Source organism: Triplophysa dalaica, chromosome 10 (genome assembly GCF_015846415.1).
Source record: "Triplophysa dalaica isolate WHDGS20190420 chromosome 10, ASM1584641v1, whole genome shotgun sequence".
NCBI classification, from domain to species: Eukaryota; Metazoa; Chordata; class Actinopteri; order Cypriniformes; family Nemacheilidae; genus Triplophysa; species Triplophysa dalaica.
This window is the reverse complement of record NC_079551.1, coordinates 9,904,884-9,928,249: the sequence shown is the minus strand read 5'-3', so window position 1 is coordinate 9,928,249 and position 23,366 is coordinate 9,904,884. Positions and strand designations below refer to the sequence as shown.

The following is a 23,366-nucleotide window of genomic DNA, read 5'->3' as shown; positions in this document are numbered from 1 at the left end:
TTCAGCAAATAACCTGACATTTACAGCCCCTCATTATTTCCACGTTCACAACTTGATGTGTGTCAGATTGCAACCATTTTTGGTGATATGTTTTTGGTCTTGGTGGATGTTCGACAGATATAAATCTGACTCCCACTCATCTCTTAACCCAAAACTAGCAGTTTAATCATTTTATGCATTAAACATTACAACCATTTTTGTGTTTTAATGAAAAACAAGAATAAAACTTTTATTGTTCTCTTTCACTATTCGTTTACCACTGGACATGTGAAGAGATGTGCAAGTGTGGCATATTTGATTTATTTGCAGAAATAGCTTTTTAAGCTATCTACTGTAGTGATCTCTACGTGCAGTTAAACATTTTAATAAAAAGGAAGTCAGTTTGCGCCTTTAATTACTTTCTTAATCCATGGAAGAAATCCTGAAATTTCAGTAGAAACATCCGGCAGAAGAAGATGGTTGCAGTACTCAGGGCTGCTGAATGATGTTACTGTAGTTCTGCCACACACCGAAGGACCTCCTAAATCCCCCAGAGATAAATGTGAACACAAATCACGGTAAACAAATAAATGCAAACGAACGCACTTACATAGTTTGTGAATCAAATGTCATTTTTTTCATACTCTACACGTTCCTCCATGGCCATACACACACATCACCTGTGAAGCAATGCAGTTGTGATTCCATTGAGTTTCACAGTATGTTTCGTTTACAATCTTCATGTCTGCCTCCCTGAGGATGGGACTTGTACTGTTAGTCTCCAGACACCCCAAGCCTGCAACGCTGCATACTGTACCTTAATAATCACTGGTTGCTTTGGTATGGGAATCGTCTTATTGTTCTTATTTATTTGACTTTTCTATCCAGCTGTAAAATGTGTTTTTTTCCAAACAAAGCATTTATTTTTAATTTTTGATCTGACAGTACTGAGTGCAATGTATAACCTTCAGAATCATAATATCCCCTTGTAAAGCATTTCCTGGAACAGGCTTGTATGTCAGATGCTGGTCATTAGATCTCTCACCAATATGGACAGACTTTTCATTTGTTGTGTCATGTGCACCTTTCACAACTGTCAACACAGTCTCTATGCTGTTTAAGGTAACAACATCTGCTGATCAATATATTCATGTTTTGTTTTTATGCATTTATAATAGTAGGTTTTGAACTATTTCAGTTTTATCCCAAATTCAAAAATAAAAATAGAGTCAAAGATTTATAGGGGATTTATTAGTTGGTAGCTCAGTTTCCATAGTTGGTCATGCTTTAAAACCCTCTATATTTAGTTAAGATATCAAAGTCATGCAAACGGAAATATATTTTATACAAAAGTGTTTAAAATGTTATATATGAGACCATTCTGAAATGTTAGTTATGTGAAATTTTCCCAACTACATCATGACATGAAATGAAGATGCTGTTAAAAGAATGTTACCAGAGAAGCTCAGGTGTGGCAGCAGAGAGCCCAACAGGAGGAGAGAGATGATCATCATGATAAAGATGAGAATCTGTGAGATCTCACTGAGAAAACACTGTCATATATATTGTAAGGTGAGTGGGTGGAGACATTGAGTTACCCATGGGCCATTTTTAACCGTGTGGCGTTAACTTTGATCTTTTTATGTGAGACACATTGCAAGATGTGATGCAGTTGTGTAAAACACATGCATTCATCTAAAGAAGTTATGTAGTTTTAGGCCAAAGAAACTTCTCATGCTAACGAAAAAACCTATACTTAAATACTTAAATATACAGCAAAGAAAACAAAGTTTGCAGCCCACAAGTCCCCTTTTTTTCCACTTTCACACTTTGCAACAATGATTGGTCATGTTGGTAGATGTTCAACAGACTTGAATCTCTCGCTCATCTCTAAACCCAAAACTAGCAGTTTGATCCATTCATGCATCAAACATACATAGTCAAACAACCATATATTCAGGTTTTATGTGTTTCTATTGCTTTTATGGCATGAAAAGGAAGATCACAACTTTTTTTGCCAAATGTTTGTCTTTAATTTGAAAGGACAGAGGAGAACAGACAGGAGGAAAGCATTGGGTAGAGGCTGGCCAGTGACCGACAAAGGACGCTCGAGACGAGAATCCAACTCGGGTCGGCTGCAAGTGCACTGGCACTATATGTCGGTGCACTAACCACATGCCTATTGCCGCTGACAAGATTTCAACTTTATAAACACAATTTATAATTTCCGCTGAAGCAGACAAATTTAAAGATTTCATAACTTTCTGAATGGTAATGAGGTTTGTTAGTCAAGATCTTGTTTCACACCTTTAAGTATAGTTTTAATCCAGGGCAGAAATGAGGAAATCTTGGTGTAGACGTTTGGCCTTGTTGGTTTGTCGCAGTTGTTCTTCTCGTTGAATGAAACGACACCAACTGCAGTGTCCTTACACACCAGAGGACCTCCAGAATCTCCCTGTGAAAAGTCATCAAAAGTTATACCCTGAGAAAAGTTTCAATAGAGTAGAATGTCTATTTGATCAGAATATACTTTATACCTGACAAAATCCTCCAGGACTAAGTGCACATACTTGGCTTGAGAATTTTTCATTCCATTTCTTCTCACATACTTTCGTGTCAATGACGGTGACATCAACCTCCATAAGACGATCAGTTGGAGAACCTTTGGTGGTCTGTTTTCCCCAACCTTCAACAATGCATTTAGACCCAGCCTTGGTGTCCTCTTCTTTATTTGGTATGGAGATCGATTTGACATTTTTCATATTTTTGGTTGTTCTAGCAAGCTGTGAAAAAGTTGCAGTTGCAGTTTCAAAAAGGGCATAAACTTGATAGCAAACTTCCCCTTTAGGTTGAGTACCTTTGAAAAGACAATTGTAGGATGATAGTCATTTACCTTAAGTATCATGATGTCATTTACCAAGGTTTCAGAGTCATACCCAGGATGTTTGTTGTAAAACTTCACATCAATCCCGGCAGAACTTTGTCTGAGATCATGAGCTCCAACCACAACCGTCAACTTATCTCCACTGTTAAGAGAGTCAACTTTGTCCGTTTACAAATGATAAATGACGCCAATAGTAATAGAGCTTTAGATAAAATATAAATATTAAAAAGGTAAATGTTGATATTTTTATATTTCACATGTTCGCTTTTTTCGGACTCTGGACTTGAAGAGATTGAAATTTCGAAAAATAAATCTTACTCTGCATAGCAATGTGCAGCCGTCATGACAAATTGTTCAGACACGAGGAAGCCACCGCAGATGTGTTCATCATCACTTTGAATAGAAACCATGTAGGGTCTTGAATGTGCCTTTGCTTCGGTGCCGTTCACTATACCCACATTTACATACGCTGAGAGAAAGAGAGAGAGAGAGAGAGAGACATCTATTAATGTTAAATATGACTTTTTAGCAATAATGTTTAAACAAGAAATGAGTGCCACAACACCAAGGGATAAGTTTTGCTCAATTTAGTTTTTTTATTACTCTCATAATAGTTTGAAGAAAACATAGAAAAATAAAATGTTATACTTTTAAAACATTTCTATAGAAGTCATACTGCAAGTCAAAGAAGTCAAAATAATATTTCATGAGACTGACCTGTAAGGGTCATATGTGGTAGCAGAGCCCCCAGCAGAACCAGTGAGAAGATCATGATGATGTTTCTCTATAAGTTGTCTTTGAGGAGTGAAGTTCTGTTTAGTGTCAGGCGCTGATATTTATAATCAAACTGGTTAGGTTCAGCCCCTAAGTATTGTTTCTTTTTTCACAGCAACAATGATGATGTTTGTGATGTGTGGGCCATGTTCAGTAAAGGAGTAAAATAAGTTCAAATTGAGTGATAAACTTGGCTTCTTTTGAGCTTGCCCGGTTTTTGTATGTGTTTGTATTAATCACATAGCGCTAAACTGCCCGTGAAACACTATTTTAGAGACCACAGATGGTTGATTTATGATTCTCATTCACTGTTGAATTAAAAGTAAAATCGATAACGATTTTGAAGAAATAATCTTTCCACATTAAAGGAAGTACGATGGTCTACAATTTTTAGTGAAAATTCGAAACGTACATCCATGAGCACTGAGTTTAGTGAAGCTCCACTGCACTGATAAAATGAAATGACTGAATAAATAAAAGTACACTAGGCTATACAGAAATACTGTTGAAGAAAGAGATTTATTTTGTTGCATGCGACTGGGGTCACAACGTTGTCTGTGTCTGAAGCCTTACTTGTTGCCTTTCTGCCCAATTAAGCAATGACTTCTGAGGCAGCATTTGCCCTTCTAAGGCAGCTCACAAACGTATTCTGGCAGGCTTTATAAGCAGCATAATGGAATTAGAGTAATAGAGTGTCTTTGCAATCACCTACTTGACACACAATACTACTACACAAATGTATTTTGTATAAAGGCAATAGAAACTTATTGAAAGAGCGAATTAAGCTAAAATGATCTCAAAACGATGTTCCTTCAATGTTGTGAGACATGTAAGGCACCAACGGATAAATCTATGCTGCCTTCTAAAAAATCTGTGAAATGAAGGTATTACAGGAGACATGAAGTAAAGCAACTATTGGATTAGAAGAGTGAGAAAATAAATCCACATTAAATATACAAAATACATCAGTAACATTAATAGTAACTTTGGCAATATTTATAGTGAAATTTCAGCAACGCCTATTCCAGCAGACCACTGTCCAATAGACCACTGAAGTGTAATGTTCTGCACCAATATACAGTTAGGGCCATGGCAAAATGAAACCGAAATTCATAAAACGTCATTAAAAAATGTGGTTTTCCGCATCCGTAGCAAGCATATTGAGAGGCGTTTTGACAATTCAGAGAAACCATTGAAATGATTACGAAATATAAAAAAACGCATATGAAAATTTCAGACTGTATACATATTTGTGCAAAGACCTTTAGGCTTTTAAGCAATTGTTTCACAACTTTTAAATGCCGCAGAAAAATTGCGGGTATGGTCGTGCATGAGAAATTCATGTCCGAGCGTGAGAATAGAGTCATTTGCATGATTCTCATGCTGAATCCATGAGAGCTGACAGGTCTGTTATTGAAGTTACTCAAAATACAACTAGATTATTTTAGTCGGTTCAATGTAGTTTAAATTCAAGTGGCTTGTAAAGCCCATTTGATTTCCTTTCCAAATGGTAAATGACGATAGAGACATTTCGATCATTTAGTTATTTATTACTGTGGCCAATATTGTTCTTGTCAGTATTATTACTATTCTTCCATTTAACCATGGGTGTCTATGGTAGCCCTATGAACCGTACGTAGGAAAGTGGTGAAAATTGGCACGCTTGTTTGATATTAATTAGGAGTGCTCCGATCAGGGTTTTTTGAGCTGATCACGATCCTCGATCACTGAAAGCTGTATCGGCCGATACCGATACCGATCACCGATTACAGGAGCTATTTGAAGCTTTCTCAGTACCAGAAGAGAAAGTGTCATGAATTAACAAATGAATATTAGTAAGTAACATATCTGGCAACACTTTCCTTGAAGCATTTATGTATAATGCATCATAAAGAGTTATTAAAGGCTAATATGCATTATTAATATTCATAATGTGTATTGTAATGCATTATATGTAAATAATTATAACCAATTTAAAATGTGTCGTGTTACAATAAATTGCTTAGTGTTATAATGTATGAACTGTAATAACTATTATCTATTAGACATTACAATGCATTAAAATGTGCATAACAATGCTTGAAAACTACTTTTATAATGCATTAAACATACATGCATCAAGGAAAGTTTTACAACATATTTTCATAAAACATAGCAGCATGTGACATGAGTCCCACAAACCCTTTGTCTTCCACAATATAAAATGGCCATGATCAAAGCAAATTTATTACATTATTTTATCTGATAATCTGATATTTCTCTATGCTTCTTACTGTCCTCGCAGTAGTATTGATGCTTTTAAAAATGTCTCTCTTGCTGACAGCTGAGGAGAGGTTGCGCTAGACTTAGACTTTTCATTTATTTTCAATGTTTCTGTTGTCGGACATAAAATAATAATCTAATTACAAGCAAATGTTTATGTTCTTATGTCCATTCAGTAACAATGACAGTTGCCTGTAAAAGGTGTCTTGTAAACACAAGAAAGCTGTGGTTTGGTCATATGTGAGGTTATTCAAGTGATAAAAGTATGGGGTCTCTAGCACTATCTTTGGACTCAGCTGCACAGGCTCAAATTGGTCTGCATGGCTGTCGTCCCAGAAGGAAGCCTCTTCTAAAGATGATGCACAAGAAAGCCAGCAACCAGTTTGCTGAAGACAAGCAGACTAATGACATGGATTACTGGAACCATGTTCTGTGGTCTATTGAGACCAAGATGAACTTAATTGGTTCAAGCATAGTTACAGTCAAGCATGGTGGTGGGAGTGTCATGGTCTGGGGCTGCGTGAGTGCTGCCATTACTGGGGAGCTGCAGTTCATTGAGGGAACCATGAATGCCAATATATACTGTGAAGCAGAGCGTGATCCCCTCCCTTCGGAGACTAGGCCGCAGGGTAGTATTGCTCTCAGTTTGAGCACAACTTTTGTAGTGTGTATTTTTCCTATAGGATTTAACATCCCACCAATAGAATCCACCACATACCAGTAGAACCATTAAAGTTTCCATTAAAACCAATACAAATTCCTGTAAAACCATTATAACAACTTCTTTCATGGTTTCTATATTTTTTTAGTAGGGGTATTGGAATAATGGCCAAAACTAACCACAGAAAGATTTTTTGAACAAGTCAAAGGGAAAAGCTAATGGTTCATAATGGTATTTTAATGGAAACCATTAGAATTTCTGTGATGGTTTTTACTGTCTTTCTGTTGTATTTTCAAGCAGGGTTAGTAGTTGAAATGTTGTGTGCTGTCTGTTAAAATCAGTGGTTTCTTATGTTCTGTTGTCTGTGGGACATTTCGTAACAACCACTTCTCAATTGTTGACGCAAACTATGGTAAAATGTTATCATAAACATGAAAAATATGTGTGTTGTAATCATGCTAAACAACCCCACACTTGTGCCATTTTCCCCCTCTGTGAAAGCGTTTTCATACTACATACATTTTTGTTTTAATAACTTAGGGGAGCTATTTCAGTATAACACTCTCATGACTTTTCACAAAGGAGAAGGAAACTCAAGTGCATGACTGTGTTGCCGCCAGAGGGGGGAAGGCCAGAAACGAAGTCTAAGGCGATGTGTGACCATAGGCGGGAGGGAATGGGAAGTGCTAAGCATGCCCACTGAATGAATGACCCCAATGAAGGACATTAGGGCACAACCGGCACTAGCAACCTGCCAAACGGACACTCTCTCGGTACCTGCATCCCTCGACCTCCCAGGAGACAGCCCGAGTCATCGTCCCCTTGGGGAGGATGGATTGACTGAAAGTGTCATGGTTCCACTACCATGTCATGTTTTATTCTTGTCTCAAGTGGAGCCATGGCATTGCCTGATGGTTTTATGTGGGAAAGACATAGTTCTTTCTCGTGTCTCATCTTTGGCCCCACCCCTCTCTCTTCTCGTCAGCTTTCCCTGAGTGCTAATCCCCAGCACCTGTTCCTCGTTATGACCCTGTGTTTGTTCCCCTATAAAGAGTCCTCATGTTTCATTGTCCTGTGCTCGTGCATTGTAGCTGTTATGGCACAGGCACTGCAATGGTTCAGATCTTATTTAACAGACAGATATCAATACGTCCATTTAAATGGGAAATCGTCAAATCTTAGGCAAGTAAATTATGGATTACCTCAGGGATCGGTTTTAGGACCCTTGCTTTTCTCCATATACATGCTGCCCCTCGGCGACATTATTAGAAAACATGGAATTAGCTTCCACTGTTATGCAGATGATACTCAGCTATATATCTCATCAAGACCAGATGATTCCCTTAAGCTATCCAAACTGGCAGAGTGCATCGAGGACATAAAACATTGGATGACTAGTAATTTCCTCCTTTAAACTCTAGCAAAACCGAAATATTGCTTATAATACCAAAATCAAGTAAACAGAATATCTCCGATTACAGCCTGCAAATTGAAAGCTGCACTATTACTCCAACAAATACAGTTAAAGACCTAGGCGTTAAATTAGACGGCAACCTGTCATTTAAAAATCACATCTCAAATATCACAAAAACAGCCTTCTTCCACCTTAGAAATGTTGCCAAATTGCGAAATAGTTTATGTGTTGCAGACGCAGAAAAGCATATTCATGCATTTGTGACCTCACGGCTTGACTATTGTAATGCTCTACTTAGTGGTTGTCCTGTATCATCGATAAACAAACTACAGTTAGTTCAGAATGAAGCTGCCAGAGTTCTTACTAGGTCAAGAAAATACGATCACATAACCCCAGTTTTATCATCACTTCACTGGCTACCCATTAAGTATCGTATTGATTTTAAAATTATTTTAATTACTTACAAAGCCCTGAACGGTTTAGCACCTACTTACTTAACCGAGCTTCTATTACGTTACAACCCATCACGCTCTCTAAGATCTCAAAACTTAAAAAAACTCAAAAACTTTTGACAACACCTAGTATAACAAAGTCCACCAAAGGGGGACGAGCTTTCTCATACGTAGCACCTAAACTCTGGAATAGCCTTGCTGATACTATTCGAGGGTCAGACACACTCTCCCAATTTAAATCTAGATTAAAGACACATCTTTTCAGCCAAGCTTTCACTTAATGCATAGTTAATGAACAGCAGCTACGCTAATTATTCTCTTTATTCTCTTTCCGCCTCTGCCTCGGGATGCCCATCCCGAGGTAGGAAGAAGTTCCACCATGTCCAGACGACCGACAGATGCCCATCCCCAATTTGAGATTACGCCAGCTACAGCTGCAGACTGACTGACCATCCCAGCTCCATCTAAGGCAATTCCACCACCAGCCAAGAGAAACATGACCATCGGACCATCGCAGCTCAGACCACTACATGCCCAACCAAGAGCAAAGACGGACTATTTGTCTTATTAAGGCTGAAGTTACAATATTTGGTATTAAATGCTAAACCTAAACCACATGTCAGCAGTCTGCTATGACACGTCAGAGGGGATCTGGCCCTCCCGGTTGAGCCTGGTTTCTCCCGAGGTTTTTTTCTCCATTAATCAATCAATGGAGTTTGGGTTCCTTGCCACAGCAGGGCAGTGTTGGCCTGCTCACCGGGAGACTGCATTCATTTATTTATTTATTTAGAAATTAGATATTACTTATTAGAATGATCTTACTCGCTGTATAAATACCATGCACTGTATGCTGTGTTTTAACTTTTCTGTTTTTCCTTTTTGCACCTGTAAAGCTGCTTTGAAACAATACACATTGTGAAAACCGCTATATAAATAAACTTGAATTGAATTGAATTGAATGCTCCCTGGAAGTTGTTTGCTGACACGTATGCTGTTCGTATGCTTCATGCCCTCGTCTTGCCTTGTTCCTGTCTCCCTTGTCTACTAAGTGTTAGTTTAGTGTTTGTATCAAGTTATTGTTTTATAGTCTAGTAAGTCAGTGTTTGTTGTTAAAGTAATATATATTCCTGTCCTGTTTTTCCCCTCGTGGGTTTTTGTTTTGCCTGTTTTGTTAGTGTTTCTATGTTCATTAAAGATCAGTGTTACATCTACCGTCTGTGTCTGCCTGCATTTGGGTTCCCACGCCATGTCTCCACCTGAGATTCATGACAGAAAGCTGTCAGCTTTTTTGAACAAAACTCTTCAAATATACGACATACATCAGTAACATTGAGAAAAATTGAGAATTTAATCAAAACATAACGTACTACAGGTGCTGGTCATATAATTAGAATATCATCAAAATGTTGATTTATCTCACTAATTCCATTCAAAAAGTGAAACTTGTATAATGCATACATTAATTCCACACAGACTGATATATTTCAAGTGTTTATTTCTTTTAATTTTGATAATTATAATGGACAACTAATGAAACCCCAAATTCAGTATCTCAGAAAATTAAAATATTGTGAAATGGTTCGATATTGAAGACACCTGGGCCCGGTTTTTCAAAAGTAATCCACTAGGATTTTGGATAATGGATTGGATCAAATCTTGAAAATCTGTTTTTCAAAAGAAAAAACGGATTACATAATCGAATTAGATCACGTAATCCAATCTTGCTTTTGATCCGGATCAAACCTTTAGTTTTGTTTTTTCAGAACGTTTTTGTAGGATTTGGATCACTTTGATCCAAAAAATCTGGATTAAACTGATCCCATCAGAAGGGTGGATTCAGCGTGGATTCAATGCCCAAAATGTAATGAAAACTTTAAAAATGTATCAAATAATACTATATTTGGATCATGCAGTATCTTACAAGATATCCTATTTATTCATAAGGTTTTAATTTTATTTGTTCATCCGTCGGGCTACAGTGATTAGGTAGGCTTTAACGTATTCAGCCTTTCAGTATATGCCTACAGCAAAGTAGAAAGAGTTTGGCCTCATAAAATAATCCTCCAAACAGCTGTCAAAATTGACCAAAAACAAAAAAAAATATTCTGTCACTAATTGATATATATATATTCATCACAATCGAAAATATTTTTGTTTTTAGAATATTTATTAGTGATGCATGCAATGATTACAGAATAACCAAAAAAAAATGCAAAGAATGGCAATCACTGATTTTTGAAATCCAAAACAAATCCAAATCAGTAATAGTGTCTAACTATTTCGTCCCTTGTTGCACGTCCTGTTTGCTCGTTCTGGCAGAATGCAGGAGGTTGGTTAGGGTCTCCAAGGGGCTCAGGTGCATCATTGTCAGCAGAGAGAGGGACATTGCGCTTAGTAGCGATGTTGTGCAGGACAATACAGGCTAAGGTTATGTTGCATGCTTTCTGTGGTTCCGCTCTCAGAACTCCATTTAAACGCTCAATTGCTCAATTGTTTGTGTTGTAGGTCTCAGATGAGCAGACTGCTGGAAGAGGATGGGGTGGGGTTTTTCTTGTTTTTAGTTTTTTTTAAATGTGTGTGTTTTCATTTCAAATAAAAATAAACTTATATTGACCCCACACTGGCTATTCTACTTGTTGGTCTTTACATATCTATAGTTCTACATTGTGATTTCCTATCCTGTTTGAGCACTGGTTATCCAGCAGTGGTTATCCAGATTTGGTGATCCTGAAAAGTTCCTATCCGGATCAGATTGATCCAATCCGATGTTGCTTTAAAAAACTGGCTCCAAAAGTAAGCTGGATAACGTGATCACGGATCACAAAAAACTGACTTGACAGTTGTCCAAAAGAAGACCATTAACAAAATGCACAAGGAGGGCAAGCCACTTTCATCAATGTAAAATCTAATCAACATTAACAATTGGAATTACAATATCAAGGTGAATTATCTACAGTACCGGATACTTAATTATTGCAATTAAACTTTATAAAAGGGAAAATATGTTTGTTTTATTCTATTTTCTATTCTAAAAGGTTTAGCAGCCCCTGAATTAGCATCATATATTTGACATCATGTCTTCATTTACCCAAGCAGCCGCATCACATTATTGGTGTAAATCACTTTTTTCTTGGATAAAAATTGTCAATAAAAGGGAAACATGGGAAAAAAATTCAGCACTATAGTAAAGAGAAAAAAGACAGAAAGCGCAGAGCCGGTGGCTAGGGGCTAAAATTGTCATGGATTAAATGCACATGGACTGAACAATTCTCTGCTGTCTTTGATTTAGCAAAACTATTTGCTGTATCGCTGCTATAGTTTGACAAATCTGCCCATCACAACAATTGCCTAACCCTGATGACTTAGTAATCATTCCTGTCAAATGGTTTGCCAGCTAATGTGCCGTGGGCAGGGGCAGATTAAGGTGGTCAGGGGCCCCTAATCTCCTTTTAGGGTGAGGCCTTCCTTAAGTGGCTTTCAGGTGCCTTTCACTCTTGCAGTTTAGTTCGGAACGGAGCGAGGTTTGCATGAAAAGCCGCTAATGTAAAAGCAGTCACTCGAACTCAGGTGGGCACCCGGGTACCGAACCCTGCGCATGTGCTTTAGCTGATTACAATGTGTTTACTAAAACACGTGTAAGAAATGATAGCGTGATGACGTAGGATGAATGCAAACGCACCAGGTTTCGAAAAAATCAAGCGAAGAAGTACAACAACGCTGCGATGGTTGTCAGAACAATCGCGCTGTAGCACTCGAATACACACACATCAAATAATACAGTGTTTCCTCTACATTCCGGGTTACTTTGCAATGGCAAACACCACGAGAGCGCAAGCTCCAGTTTTATAGACATATCCGCGAAATATAAATGGCCCCTAATAATGCATCAGTGGATCTTTACTGAGACACAAACCACATTGTCATCATTTACTCACACTCTTGTTATTTCAAACGTATATGAATTTCTTTCTTCTGCAGAACACAAGATATATTTTGAAGAATGATGATAATAGAACATCTCCGGTACCTATTGACTTCTAAATATCTTGCTTTGTGTTCTGCAGAAGAAAAAAAGTCACACAGGTTTCAAATGAAAAGAGGTTGAGTAAATAATGATAGAATTTCCATTTTTTGGGTGAACTTTCTCTAAAATTATATTTTTTTAAATAGCGTTTTTTGTTATTTATCAATGCCCTCTAGAACCTACAAAAGATATAAATGTTTCTCAGACAAAAAATAAACAAAAAACACCTTCCGGACTTGAATTGCATTGTGTTGCCTTCTTGAGCGTCAGGGAATAATTGTATCTTTTGTAATAGTTGTTTTGTAGCCTTTCAATTGTTCTAAGTGTAAAAACATGAACTTCTATATCACACAGTCACTGGTAAACATGGGTCAGATATGCAGAAGAGGCTACAAAGTGCCCAGTGGGTAGTTTAGTTGCTCAGACCAAACATGAAGAAACTCTTTAACATTTCTCACAAAACATAAAATGACAAATTGATATTATTTGACATTTATTTTAAATGAAATCATAAATACATTACACTGTCAATCTCTTTCTCCTGCACTGAATGAATCCTCATCTTTCTCGCATTACACACCACAAAGAGGATGAAAACAATACGGATAAAATATTTCAAAGTTATATAATCAACATGTCAGTGAAAAAAGCTTCCTAAAGGAGGTTTTGCTCATTTATGTATTAAAAAAAAAACATAATCCAAATTTGGGACCCTGATGATTGTTGCAGACGCTCCTCATGTGCTGTGTGCATGACCCGAACACGCTGCTCACACATTGCTTACGTATGCTGTGTCAAACATTTGAAAAGGTTTATTATTTTATTAATTGAATGCAGAATTCGGACCACTTTAATACATTGGGCAGACAGTAAAGTATCTGGTGGGCAGCAGGCCAAATGAATCACCAGGCAACCAGGAATTGTCCCAGTCCTCCCGATTGCCTATCCGGCCTGTTTAATATTATGTTTTAGTTGGGAAAAGTCTACAGACCTCTTCGGAAGATGTTACTAATGCTGAAGTAAGTTGTCAGGTATCTCTCTTCTTTCAGCCAGTGTGAATGTGGGGATAGTGAATGGCACTGAAGCACAACCTCACTCCAGACCTTACATGGTTTCGATTCAGGAGAATGGGGTACATGTCTGTGGAGGATTCCTCATCTCAGATGAATCTGTCTTGACTGCTGCACATTGCAGAGAGAAGTAAGCTTTTATTTACCCTGCAAATCTGAGTTACAACAATCCTCTGATCTTCAAGTTCCCATTGAATAAGTGATTTTAAACTTCTAAAATAGCCAGTCAACTGGATTAAAAATAATTAAAATACAACTTTTTTTAGGCTAAACCAAATCTTAACAATGCCAAAAATCTGCATAAAATTGGTTAAATATAAAGTAATTAATAGGGTTCATTTATTTCAACAGGAATGAGATTCTGACAGTTGTGGCAGGTGTACAAGATTTTTCCAGCACAAAGGAGAAGCCTGTCAAAATCGAAGTAATGTCCTATAATAAGCATCAAAATAAGGCTGACCTGATGATTCTGAAGGTAATTCATTACACTCAGTACTGATATCCGATCAACACATCTTTAAGACGTTATTCTACTTAGTACAATAATGAGCTTATAAAGTCCAGTTACAGGAAATGAAAACTGTTTTATCTAAAATCTCTCTTCTAAAGGTAATTCCATTGTTCAATCACAGCTAAAAAATAAAGTCCAACTTAAAAACAAGATGATTGAGACGATCCCCATACCAACAAAACCGAAACAAATCAATGTGAATACCAGATGTAGTGTTGCAGGCTGGGGTTATATCAACCCTAACGGTCCTGTAAGCGTAACTCTCAGGGAGGCTGACGTTTACATAAAGGATAACAAAGATTGTGCAAATCAATGGGGCATGGAATACATCGCTTCACAGATGATTTGTGTGTATGGCAAAGGAGGATCATGTTTTGTATGTACAACAATTATTTATAGATAATATTACTGATTTATTGAGACCAAAAATTCTGCAGAGGAAATTCAATTGTGTTAACATGTGTCTTTATATTCTTAACAGGAGGATTCAGGAGGTCCTTTGGTTTGTGACAACACTGCAGTGGGTGTAACATCTTTCGGCGACAAGATCTGCAACAACCCTAATAGATCTAATGTTTATATTGATATTTCACAATTTGCACAATGGATCAATCATACAAAAAGCTAATTAAGTTTTGCATACAAATATGATAAAAATGCTTTGATGTTTCTCCTTTTTTTAATCAACTTATTGATCGTGTTGAGAACCCCATACAGAAATAACATATTTGTACCTATATGTAAAACATTTTCATTCATATATGGACAAAGAGCAGATTTCCGTATGGGCCAGTAAAACTATAAATGTACAACTTGAAGGCAGAACTTTCTAATAAAGCGTGTGTGTTCAGCATCAAGTCAGTGTCTCTAATTGTCAAGCAATTGCAGCAAACACATTTAAAGAGCTAGCCGACAACTGAGATGTTCAATGGTTAAATCTACATTTCATAAAAATGTCCTAACAGAAATATCTATGTCACTAAAACGCTATATGCAAACAAGATGCAAACCTGTTAAATCAGGTTGCAAATTGCATTTCAGTAGTCGATGTGCATCAAAACTCTCCACAAACTGAACTTGGTTTATACCCAGGTATTTTCCTCATACTCTCCAGTCACGCTGTTGGCTGATTAAGAGCGACACTTGTCCTTATAAGAAAAGCACATAACAAAAAAGCCGAACTCCAATGTTGACAGGAATAGAAGCTGGCAAACAGGACATACTCTAGGAAAATATGCACATGTCAGAAGCACTGCTGTTACACTGGCACATGTAAACACCATATCGGATTAAATAACATCTCATGTGAACGGTCCATCAAATCTCTCAATCATCATAATTACTTTAATTGGAATGACAAAAAAGTGTGGGCTACATGTAAACGTGGCTCTGGAGACACGCGGCCTAAGATCTAGGCCTACTGTACAGCAATTAGCAACTTTAAGCAAGCTTCCTGAAACATCAAGTTTTCAAAGACATCTAAAGGTAGTCATTCCAATCCTCACTTTTATTTATTTAATGTCGGTAGGCCTTGTTGCCAAAAATATGTCGGTGTCGGTTCTGTTCTTTTCCTTTTATGTGAAGTGTGCACATCTTTATGAGGCTGTCTGGTGGTGTTGAGGTGTAATAATAGGTTCAGTTCAACCAGCGGTGAACCTACAGTACATTAAGTGGGTGCCCAAGGCCAAATTATTCAATGTGGCCCTTCTGACTTTTTTTTGTGACTATTTGTCCTAAAAATTTAACTGTCAATTTTTCAAATAAAAGTATAGTCAGAACACATGTGACAGAATATAAAATGTTGACTTTTACAACATTAAAATGTGAGCGTAATTTTTTTTACAATATAGCCTATTATCAGGGCCGTGTCTTCCGAACCCTTCTTAACGCTACGTTATTCTTAAGTTATACCTTAAGCTGTACCTCATCGTTAATATTTGTTTCTCGAAATGTTCTAAGTTAAGTAAAGCTTCCGTAAGTAATACGTTCTGTAGGTGGTCTGGAGCGCATTAACTCTACCTTTTCACTGTTAAGAGTTCACCCGCTAGTGGCCACTGTGAAAAAAACGCTTCTTTACCAGCCATCCTCAATTAGCGGACCGCGTGCCGGATCCGGACCTTTCCTTCATTCTATCCGGACGGCGAGAGATATTCGTCTAATAGCCGTCCATACATAGCCCAGAAGTCTAAGCTAAAACAAGGCTAAATTTGGGATGTCATTGAAAATCTAATAGAAGTCTAACCATAGATCAAGAATAGAGTAGTTGAAAAGGCTATTAAACAACTACATGTACAGGGTGATCTTTAGATGTGTAGCTAAAACATTACATACACAACCAATACCATTTTAAAATACCCAGGATGTGTCCTAATCATATAAAAATGAAATTGCTAATATGGGCTGTCACTGAAAATGTAATAGACATCTAATCATTACCCAGCATTTATGTTTTTTTTAATTGTATTTAAGGGTTACTCCGCACTTTAAAAAAAGCCATCAGTTGACGTTTTTTTTTCCGCTCAGCGCTGGTGCTATACGTTCTTCCCACGATCAGCGTTCGACTTAGCTCCCATAGTTGAAAATTTTTCCTTCCAGGGTTGAGGTCATCAGGTTCCCCTCAAGGGTTGAGACCCCCGGTGTCCTGTTCCCGCCACAGATCCCTGCCGGCATCCCAGCTGGTACCCAGGCCTGTCGAGTCAACACCCTGTCCTGTCGGCGATCCAGCTGGTGACCCAGTCCGTTGCCCAGCCACCGGAGAGTACTGTCCAGCGGCCAGAGAATGCTGACCAGCCATCTGAGAGTGCTGCCCAGCCACTGACATCTTGTCGACACCCAGTCCTGCCTAGCCGGTGACTCAGCTGGTTACCCAGCCGGCCTCCAAAGCCAGTGACTTAACCGGCCTCCCAGAAGGCACTCCTAGCCATTCCAGTCCGGTACAGCCGGCCATTCTAGTCCGGTCCAGCTGCTAGAGAGGATAGCCAGTCTGTGTCCGCCGGAATCCAGTCCGGCAGCCCCAGCGTTCCTCTTGTTTGAAATACCCCGTGGACTCTTGTGCCTCCCCCCTTGGACTCTTGAGTTCCCAGGCCCCCTTGGACTCTTGTGCCACCCCCATTTTTTATGGTTATTGTTTTATCATATTGCCCTGTTTTCCCCCAGTACTTCTGACATGATTTGCTGTCAATGACGATGACATCAACCTCCATAAGACGATCAGTTAAAGAACCATTGGTGGTCTGTCTTCCCCAACCTGCAACACTGCATTTAGACTTTGCTTTGATGTTCTGTTTTTTATTTGATAAGGAGATCGGTTGGACGTTTTTGGTCTTTTTGATTTTTCCATTGACCTATCTAAAAAAAAATCCAGAAACTCAGAAATGTGGATAAAAGCATATGATGGAAACTTACATATTGTTTAGTCATTTACCTGAAGTATCATGATGTCATTTTGCAGATTATTAGAGTCATACCCAGGTTAGTTGTGGTAGAACTTCACAGCCATGTGGTCAGAACTGTGTTTAAGATCTTGAGCTCCAACCACAACTGTCAAACTCTGTCCGCTAGATCAAGAGGTGAGAAAACTGTTAAAAATAAATAAATAAGAAACGTTATATAGAGTGAATATTGGTTTAGATTTTATCAACTTGCGGTGAAAATTCTGATTAAAGAAAAAGCGTAATTTTCAAAGCAGTGTGCAGCCGTTATGACAAATTGTTCAGACAAGAGGAAGCCGCCGAAGATGTGTTGCTTATTTCTCTGAACAGAAACCATGTAGGGTCTTGAATGTGGCTTTGCTTCTGTACCGTTCACTATACCCACATTTACATACGCTGAGAGAGAGAGAGAGAGAGAGAGAGAGAGACATCTTTTAAACAGTAATTGTCGTTTAAATGAGAAATGCAATCAATGCTAACAACACCAGGGTCATTGGTTAAAACTTTCCATTTACTCTCATGTCAGTTTAAAGAAAACGTGAGAAATACATATTTTTAATACTTTACATTTGGCCCAGGTTTAAAATAGATGTCATACTGAAGAACGAGTGAATTATTTTACATCAGACTTACCCGTAAAAGTCACATGTGGTAGCAGAGCCCCCAGCAGAAGCAGTGTGAAGATCATGATGTTTCTCTAGAAAGTTGTTTCGAAGGTGTGAGATTCTCTTTAGTGTTGAAGGTTGGTTTGGAGTGGGCAGGTTCAGCCCCCCAAGCAGCCTGTGTTTCGATTTTCACAGCTCTTACTTTGCAACAATGATAGGTGATGTATTTGTTGTCTTGGTGATTATACATCCATCCATCCATTTTCTACCGCTTATCCGAACTACCTCGGGTCACGGGGAGCCTGCGCCTATCTCAGGAGTCATCAGGCATCAAGGCAGGATACACCCTGGATGGAGTGCCAACCCATCGCAGGGCACACACACTCACTCATTCACTCACGCACTCACACCCTACGGACAATTTTTCCAGAGATGCCAATCAACCTACCATGCATGTCTTTGGACCAGGGGAGGAAACCGGAGTACCCGGAGGAAACCCCCGAGGCACGGGGAGAACATGCAAACTCCACACACACAATTCGGAAGCGGGAATCGAACCCCCAACCCTGGAGGTGTGAGGAGAACGTGCTAACCACTAAGCCACCGTGCCCCCCAGGTGATTATACATAAGCATTGAATTTGACTCACACAGCGACACAGTTTTCTAACACAATGTAAAAAAAAATGGTACTAAAGATAATTTGAAATGCTAATTTTAACAAAAAAAAAATTATAGATAGGTTTGGTTTCTTTATACATTCTAGTGTTCTTTAACTTTATGTAATATGCATGTAAATACTGTAGCCCTTCAGCTTTGTGTGGTGTTGTTAATATTTGCGAATGTAGATGATCTGTGTGAATGTAGATGATCTGTGTGAATGTAGATGATCTGTGTGAATGTAGATGATCTGTGTGTGGTACGGGACTGGAAAGACAATAGCTGTTAGTGGATCAACCCATATGAGTGTATCATCCAATTCAAAAGGCTGTGGATTGTGAACCCGTGTGGTGAGAAGAAAGAATTGCAGTTGAAGTTTAGTAACATGCTCCTGTCCCCATGTTTTACTCAGCCTCAAGCCATCCTGACTGAATATGACTTTTTCCTGAAGAATAATGCAGTGGAAGTTAGAATACCACGTCTCTTACTTCCAAGCAGTAGAATTGGAGTGAAAGGGCTTCAACTTTTTGAAGCTCCAAAAAGTGCATCCATCTGTCAAAGAACTGCGCGACACAGCTCTGCGGTCTTAACAAAGGTCTTCTGAAGCGAATCGATGAGTTTGTTGAAGAGAAATGTCCATGTTGAGAAGGCTTATAACGTTAATGTCTAGCTTCAATCATACAGCTTTCCTGTAGCTCAGTGGTAAGTGCATTGCGTTGGTTGTGGGTTCGATCCCAGGGGATTGCACATAACTATGTATAAATGTATAGGATAGTGCAATGTAAGTTGCTTTGGATAAAAGCGTCTGCAAAATGCATAAATGTAAATCAATTTAAAATCCCTCGGCTGCAGTTGAACAAGGTTTTGGTGGTGGTGATGAAAGCGCCCGCGTAGAGGAGGCGGCATCCAATAGGCCCTCTTCACAATGACGTCACTTAACTTCCACCGTCTCACAAAGCAGTGTATCGTGACATTCGTCTTGAAACAAACAAGAAGAAGAACTTCTGTTTTGCATTCGCGCTGGAATTTAACAGCAGTGACAGAAAAACTGACAGAACACTTATTCAAATATGTATCCTAGCACCTTCGCTAACACAAAAAGAAAACAAAACGTGTATCTTCATAATTTGTATTTCTGTATTTGTATCCTTTATCTAGCTTTGATATTGTCATAAATGAAAGTTTGTCTGCAAGATGTTGTACATCATCTAGCCGTATTTGTGGCAGCTGTGCGAGAGACTTGGTAAACTCTATTCTGAGGCACTAGCGGAAGTAACGATAGACTGCATCGCGGCAGAACGGAAGATGCGTGACGTCATTTGAAAAGGGCCTATTGGAACAAAAAGAAAAATACTGCGTTAGTCATCGGATCTTATGACACGCCTGCGTCATTTGCTGGAAAAACAAGCCTCAGGTTCATGTGCAGTCAAGCCCATTCACTCCCATTCTACCGCTTGGAAGTAAAATAATACGTGGTATTATAACTTCGACTGCATTATTCATCAAGAAGAAAGTTGTATTCAGTCAGGAGACCTTGAAGGTGAGTAAAACATGAGGAAATTTTGATTTGCCTGTGAAATTTACCTTTAATTTGGCCTCTTTTGAAGGATGGATGAAGTGTATCCATCGCGTTCACCAGTCACCTACAATCTGAACACATTCTAAAAACAGACCAATTTTGACCAATTTTAAACTGCACTTGTTTAAAGCAAAACGAGACCACACTGGTTTATTTATGATTCTCATTCTCTGTTGAATAGAAAGACTTTAATTAATAATACAAATTAAGGACCTTTTTTCTGCATGTTTTAAGTAGTGTTTTGCTATACTCCAATGATGTTCGGCCAAGCCTTCATATTTATATCATTAGAGATGGATCACCACTAGAGGGCATAGACCTCAGGCAGTTCCACATCCAGTACCATCACACTGAACATGGGGGCCCCCCAAGGATGTGTGCTTAGCCCCCCAACTCTTCACCCTGCTGACCCACAACCCAAGCTCTTTGTACTACCTCACATCTGGACTGTTGCATATTTCACTGGTTTATACTCTATCTGCCATTAACTATCTTATTTTTTCCTTTTCAAAATATCCCTTATAGTTGTATTTTACATATATATAATAATCTGTATTTATCTGTATTTTTTATATATTTATTTATTTTTATTCTCTGTGATGTTATTTGTATGCTCCATGTGTAACAATCCACATACACTGAAGACAAACACAATCCAACACCGGGGTTAAGAAGCTGATTTACTTTAGACACCGGATAGTGACAAACATCCACATGAAACAGATAATATCTAGGATTACACAAAACATCCACGTGAACAAGGGTAAGACATAAACTAGGAGGTCAGGGGAAGTACAACAGACTAGAATACAACTAGACCTGACAATGACTGGTGGTGCAAGTGGAGGTTAAATGCAGTGTGGGTATTGGGTGCAGGTGTGACTGATAGGATGCAGGTGTGACTGATCAGTGTAGATGAGTGAGTGTACAGAGTTCTGGGAAGTGTAATGTAACTAAAAGTCAGGGGATAAAGTGTGAGGATATAAAGGAGGAGACGCTGGTGCCAGGGGCGTGGCCGAGGCCGGTCTTGTGGGTGTTATACCATGAGTCTGAGAGTAACGCAAATTCAATCCTCTATATGAATGTACTTTACATGTGGCAGAATTGACAATAAAGCAGACATTGACTTTGATTATAAACGACATACTGTGGCAAGGGTTACAACTTCCAACAATCCGATCAATTCCCAAAAGACAAAATCAAGCCCTGCCCTACATGTAATACTATTTATAACCTACAGAGGCCGCCATTTTCTTTTTTAATGATATTAAGTGTTGTAGCAGACTACATTTTCTACAATTTCATGGCAATGAGACAAACTGATTCATTGAAATTCTTTAACTTGAAATCATTTTAAGAAAAAAAATGAAACAATCCCACACCACCACTGTACACAACAAACAAAAAACTCTGAAGTGCATTTAGTTGCACAAATTATAATTGTTTTGTGCTCACAGCAGCTTTACAGATGATAAAAAGAGGACAATTTTACGAAAATAAACATATTTCGATTCTGTTTATGCATAAGTCAATAATAACTATTAGTTACATTATTGATTCATGGAAGAAATGCTGAAATTCTTTTACTCATAATCTTGACGTTTGCCTCTATAAGTTTAGGACTTGCTGCTCCCGTAGTGGTCAGACGTCCCCAGCCTGCAACACTGCAGTTAGTAGCCTTTTTGATCTCCTCTGGTGTAGTTGGAATGGGAATAGTCTTGATGTTCTTATTTAGTTTGACTGTTTGAGCTGTAATTCAACAACAGGATCATATGAGCTTCTAGTTCCCAAAATGTCCAGGAAAACCACCTCCACCCTACCAATGAAGTTCTCATTAAGTTTAATAAAAATCATTAACCACAGTTTAAATGATGTCATGTTTGTGGCAGTGTTGATATAACAATTCTGAGGGCAATGTATTACCTTCACAATCATTCACGGTCTTCACAGTGTACTGTGGCTTGAATACAGCGTTGAGGGGTCGTCCGACATACTGTCTGCGACCCCTTGACCCAAAAAAAATAATCTTGCTTTCATCAGTCCAGAATATAGCCCCATTTCTCTTTAGGTCAGTCATTGTGTTCTTTGGCAAATTGTATTCTTCTTGCTAAAAGATTGGCTTCACATAGGCGTCTTCTAATTGTTGCTGTAGTCGCAGGTAATATCAGACTTTCTTTGATCACCCTGGAGCTGATCATTGGCTGAGTCTTTGCCATTTTGACCAATTTGGCTATTCTGTGATATTCTTCGAATATTCCGTTTCCAACACGTCTTTCTGGTTTTGGTTGCCATTTTAAAGCAGTTGATATCATTTAATCTATGCAGCCTTTCATTTTCTGCATTTCTTTTTATGTTGTTCTCTCTCTTATCAATTTTCTAATCACAGTACGTTGTTCTTCTGAACAATGTCTGGAACGACCCATTTTACTCAGAATTTCAGAGAGAAATGCACAGTAAAACATGTGCTGCCTTCATCCTTAAAAAGGGCCACTTTTCTGGCACCATTTCTTTCACAGAATGATTTGCCACTCGTATTGAACTCCACACTGTTATTGAACTGATATTATTTTGAACACGCCCATTTAGATGAATGATTCATAACACAGAATGAGCAGCATGTATGTCATGACTGTTGTATCTGTTGGTTTTCTATTACTCTACAATAACAATATTTGCCATATAGAAATATAACTTCTACCAAAAACATTGAATGATCTGCTTAGTGATCTTGGACTGCTATTATTTTGTATATTTTTACAAATACAAAATGAATAGCCACTGCACAATACAAGTCCATAAATAATGTTAGCACAAACATTTATTCTGGATGTGATTAATAGTGATTAATCGTTTGACAGCCATATTTTTCTGCAAATTCATGGCAGAGAGACACAATCATTTGATGCTTTACTCACAACGCACAAAGTGTTTTTATGAAAAAAGAAAATGAAACCATTAAACACTCGGTAAGAACACCATTATCACTATGCTTACTGCAGTTTAATGAATGATAAAAAGAGAAACATTTGAAAACATTTCAATCTTGTTTATGTAGAAGTCAA

General features: G+C 38.3%; 2 protein-coding genes and 1 pseudogene across 2 annotated transcripts; 1 reads left to right on the top strand and 2 right to left on the bottom strand.

The window, feature by feature from the left end:
* Positions 1-2,069: 2,069 nt before the first annotated feature.
* LOC130430522 (granzyme-like protein 1) lies at positions 2,070-3,659 on the bottom strand. Its single transcript, XM_056759643.1, has 5 exons — positions 3,581-3,659; positions 3,182-3,332; positions 2,873-3,005; positions 2,517-2,762; positions 2,070-2,434 (listed from the first exon to the last, which is right to left on the bottom strand). Exons 1-5 carry the CDS (start codon positions 3,633-3,635, stop codon positions 2,264-2,266), a joined length of 756 nt encoding a protein of 251 aa, XP_056615621.1. The 5' UTR covers positions 3,636-3,659; the 3' UTR covers positions 2,070-2,263.
* Positions 3,660-12,816: 9,157 nt separating this feature from the next.
* LOC130429944 (serine protease ami-like) lies at positions 12,817-14,659 on the top strand. Its single transcript, XM_056758798.1, has 4 exons — positions 12,817-12,820; positions 13,482-13,650; positions 13,872-13,995; positions 14,513-14,659. Exons 1-4 carry the CDS (start codon positions 12,817-12,819, stop codon positions 14,657-14,659), a joined length of 444 nt encoding a protein of 147 aa, XP_056614776.1.
* A 2,320-nt stretch (positions 14,660-16,979) lies between these two features.
* LOC130429943 (granzyme F-like) lies at positions 16,980-18,185 on the bottom strand (annotated as a pseudogene).
* Between the last annotated feature and the right edge of the window lie 5,181 nt (positions 18,186-23,366).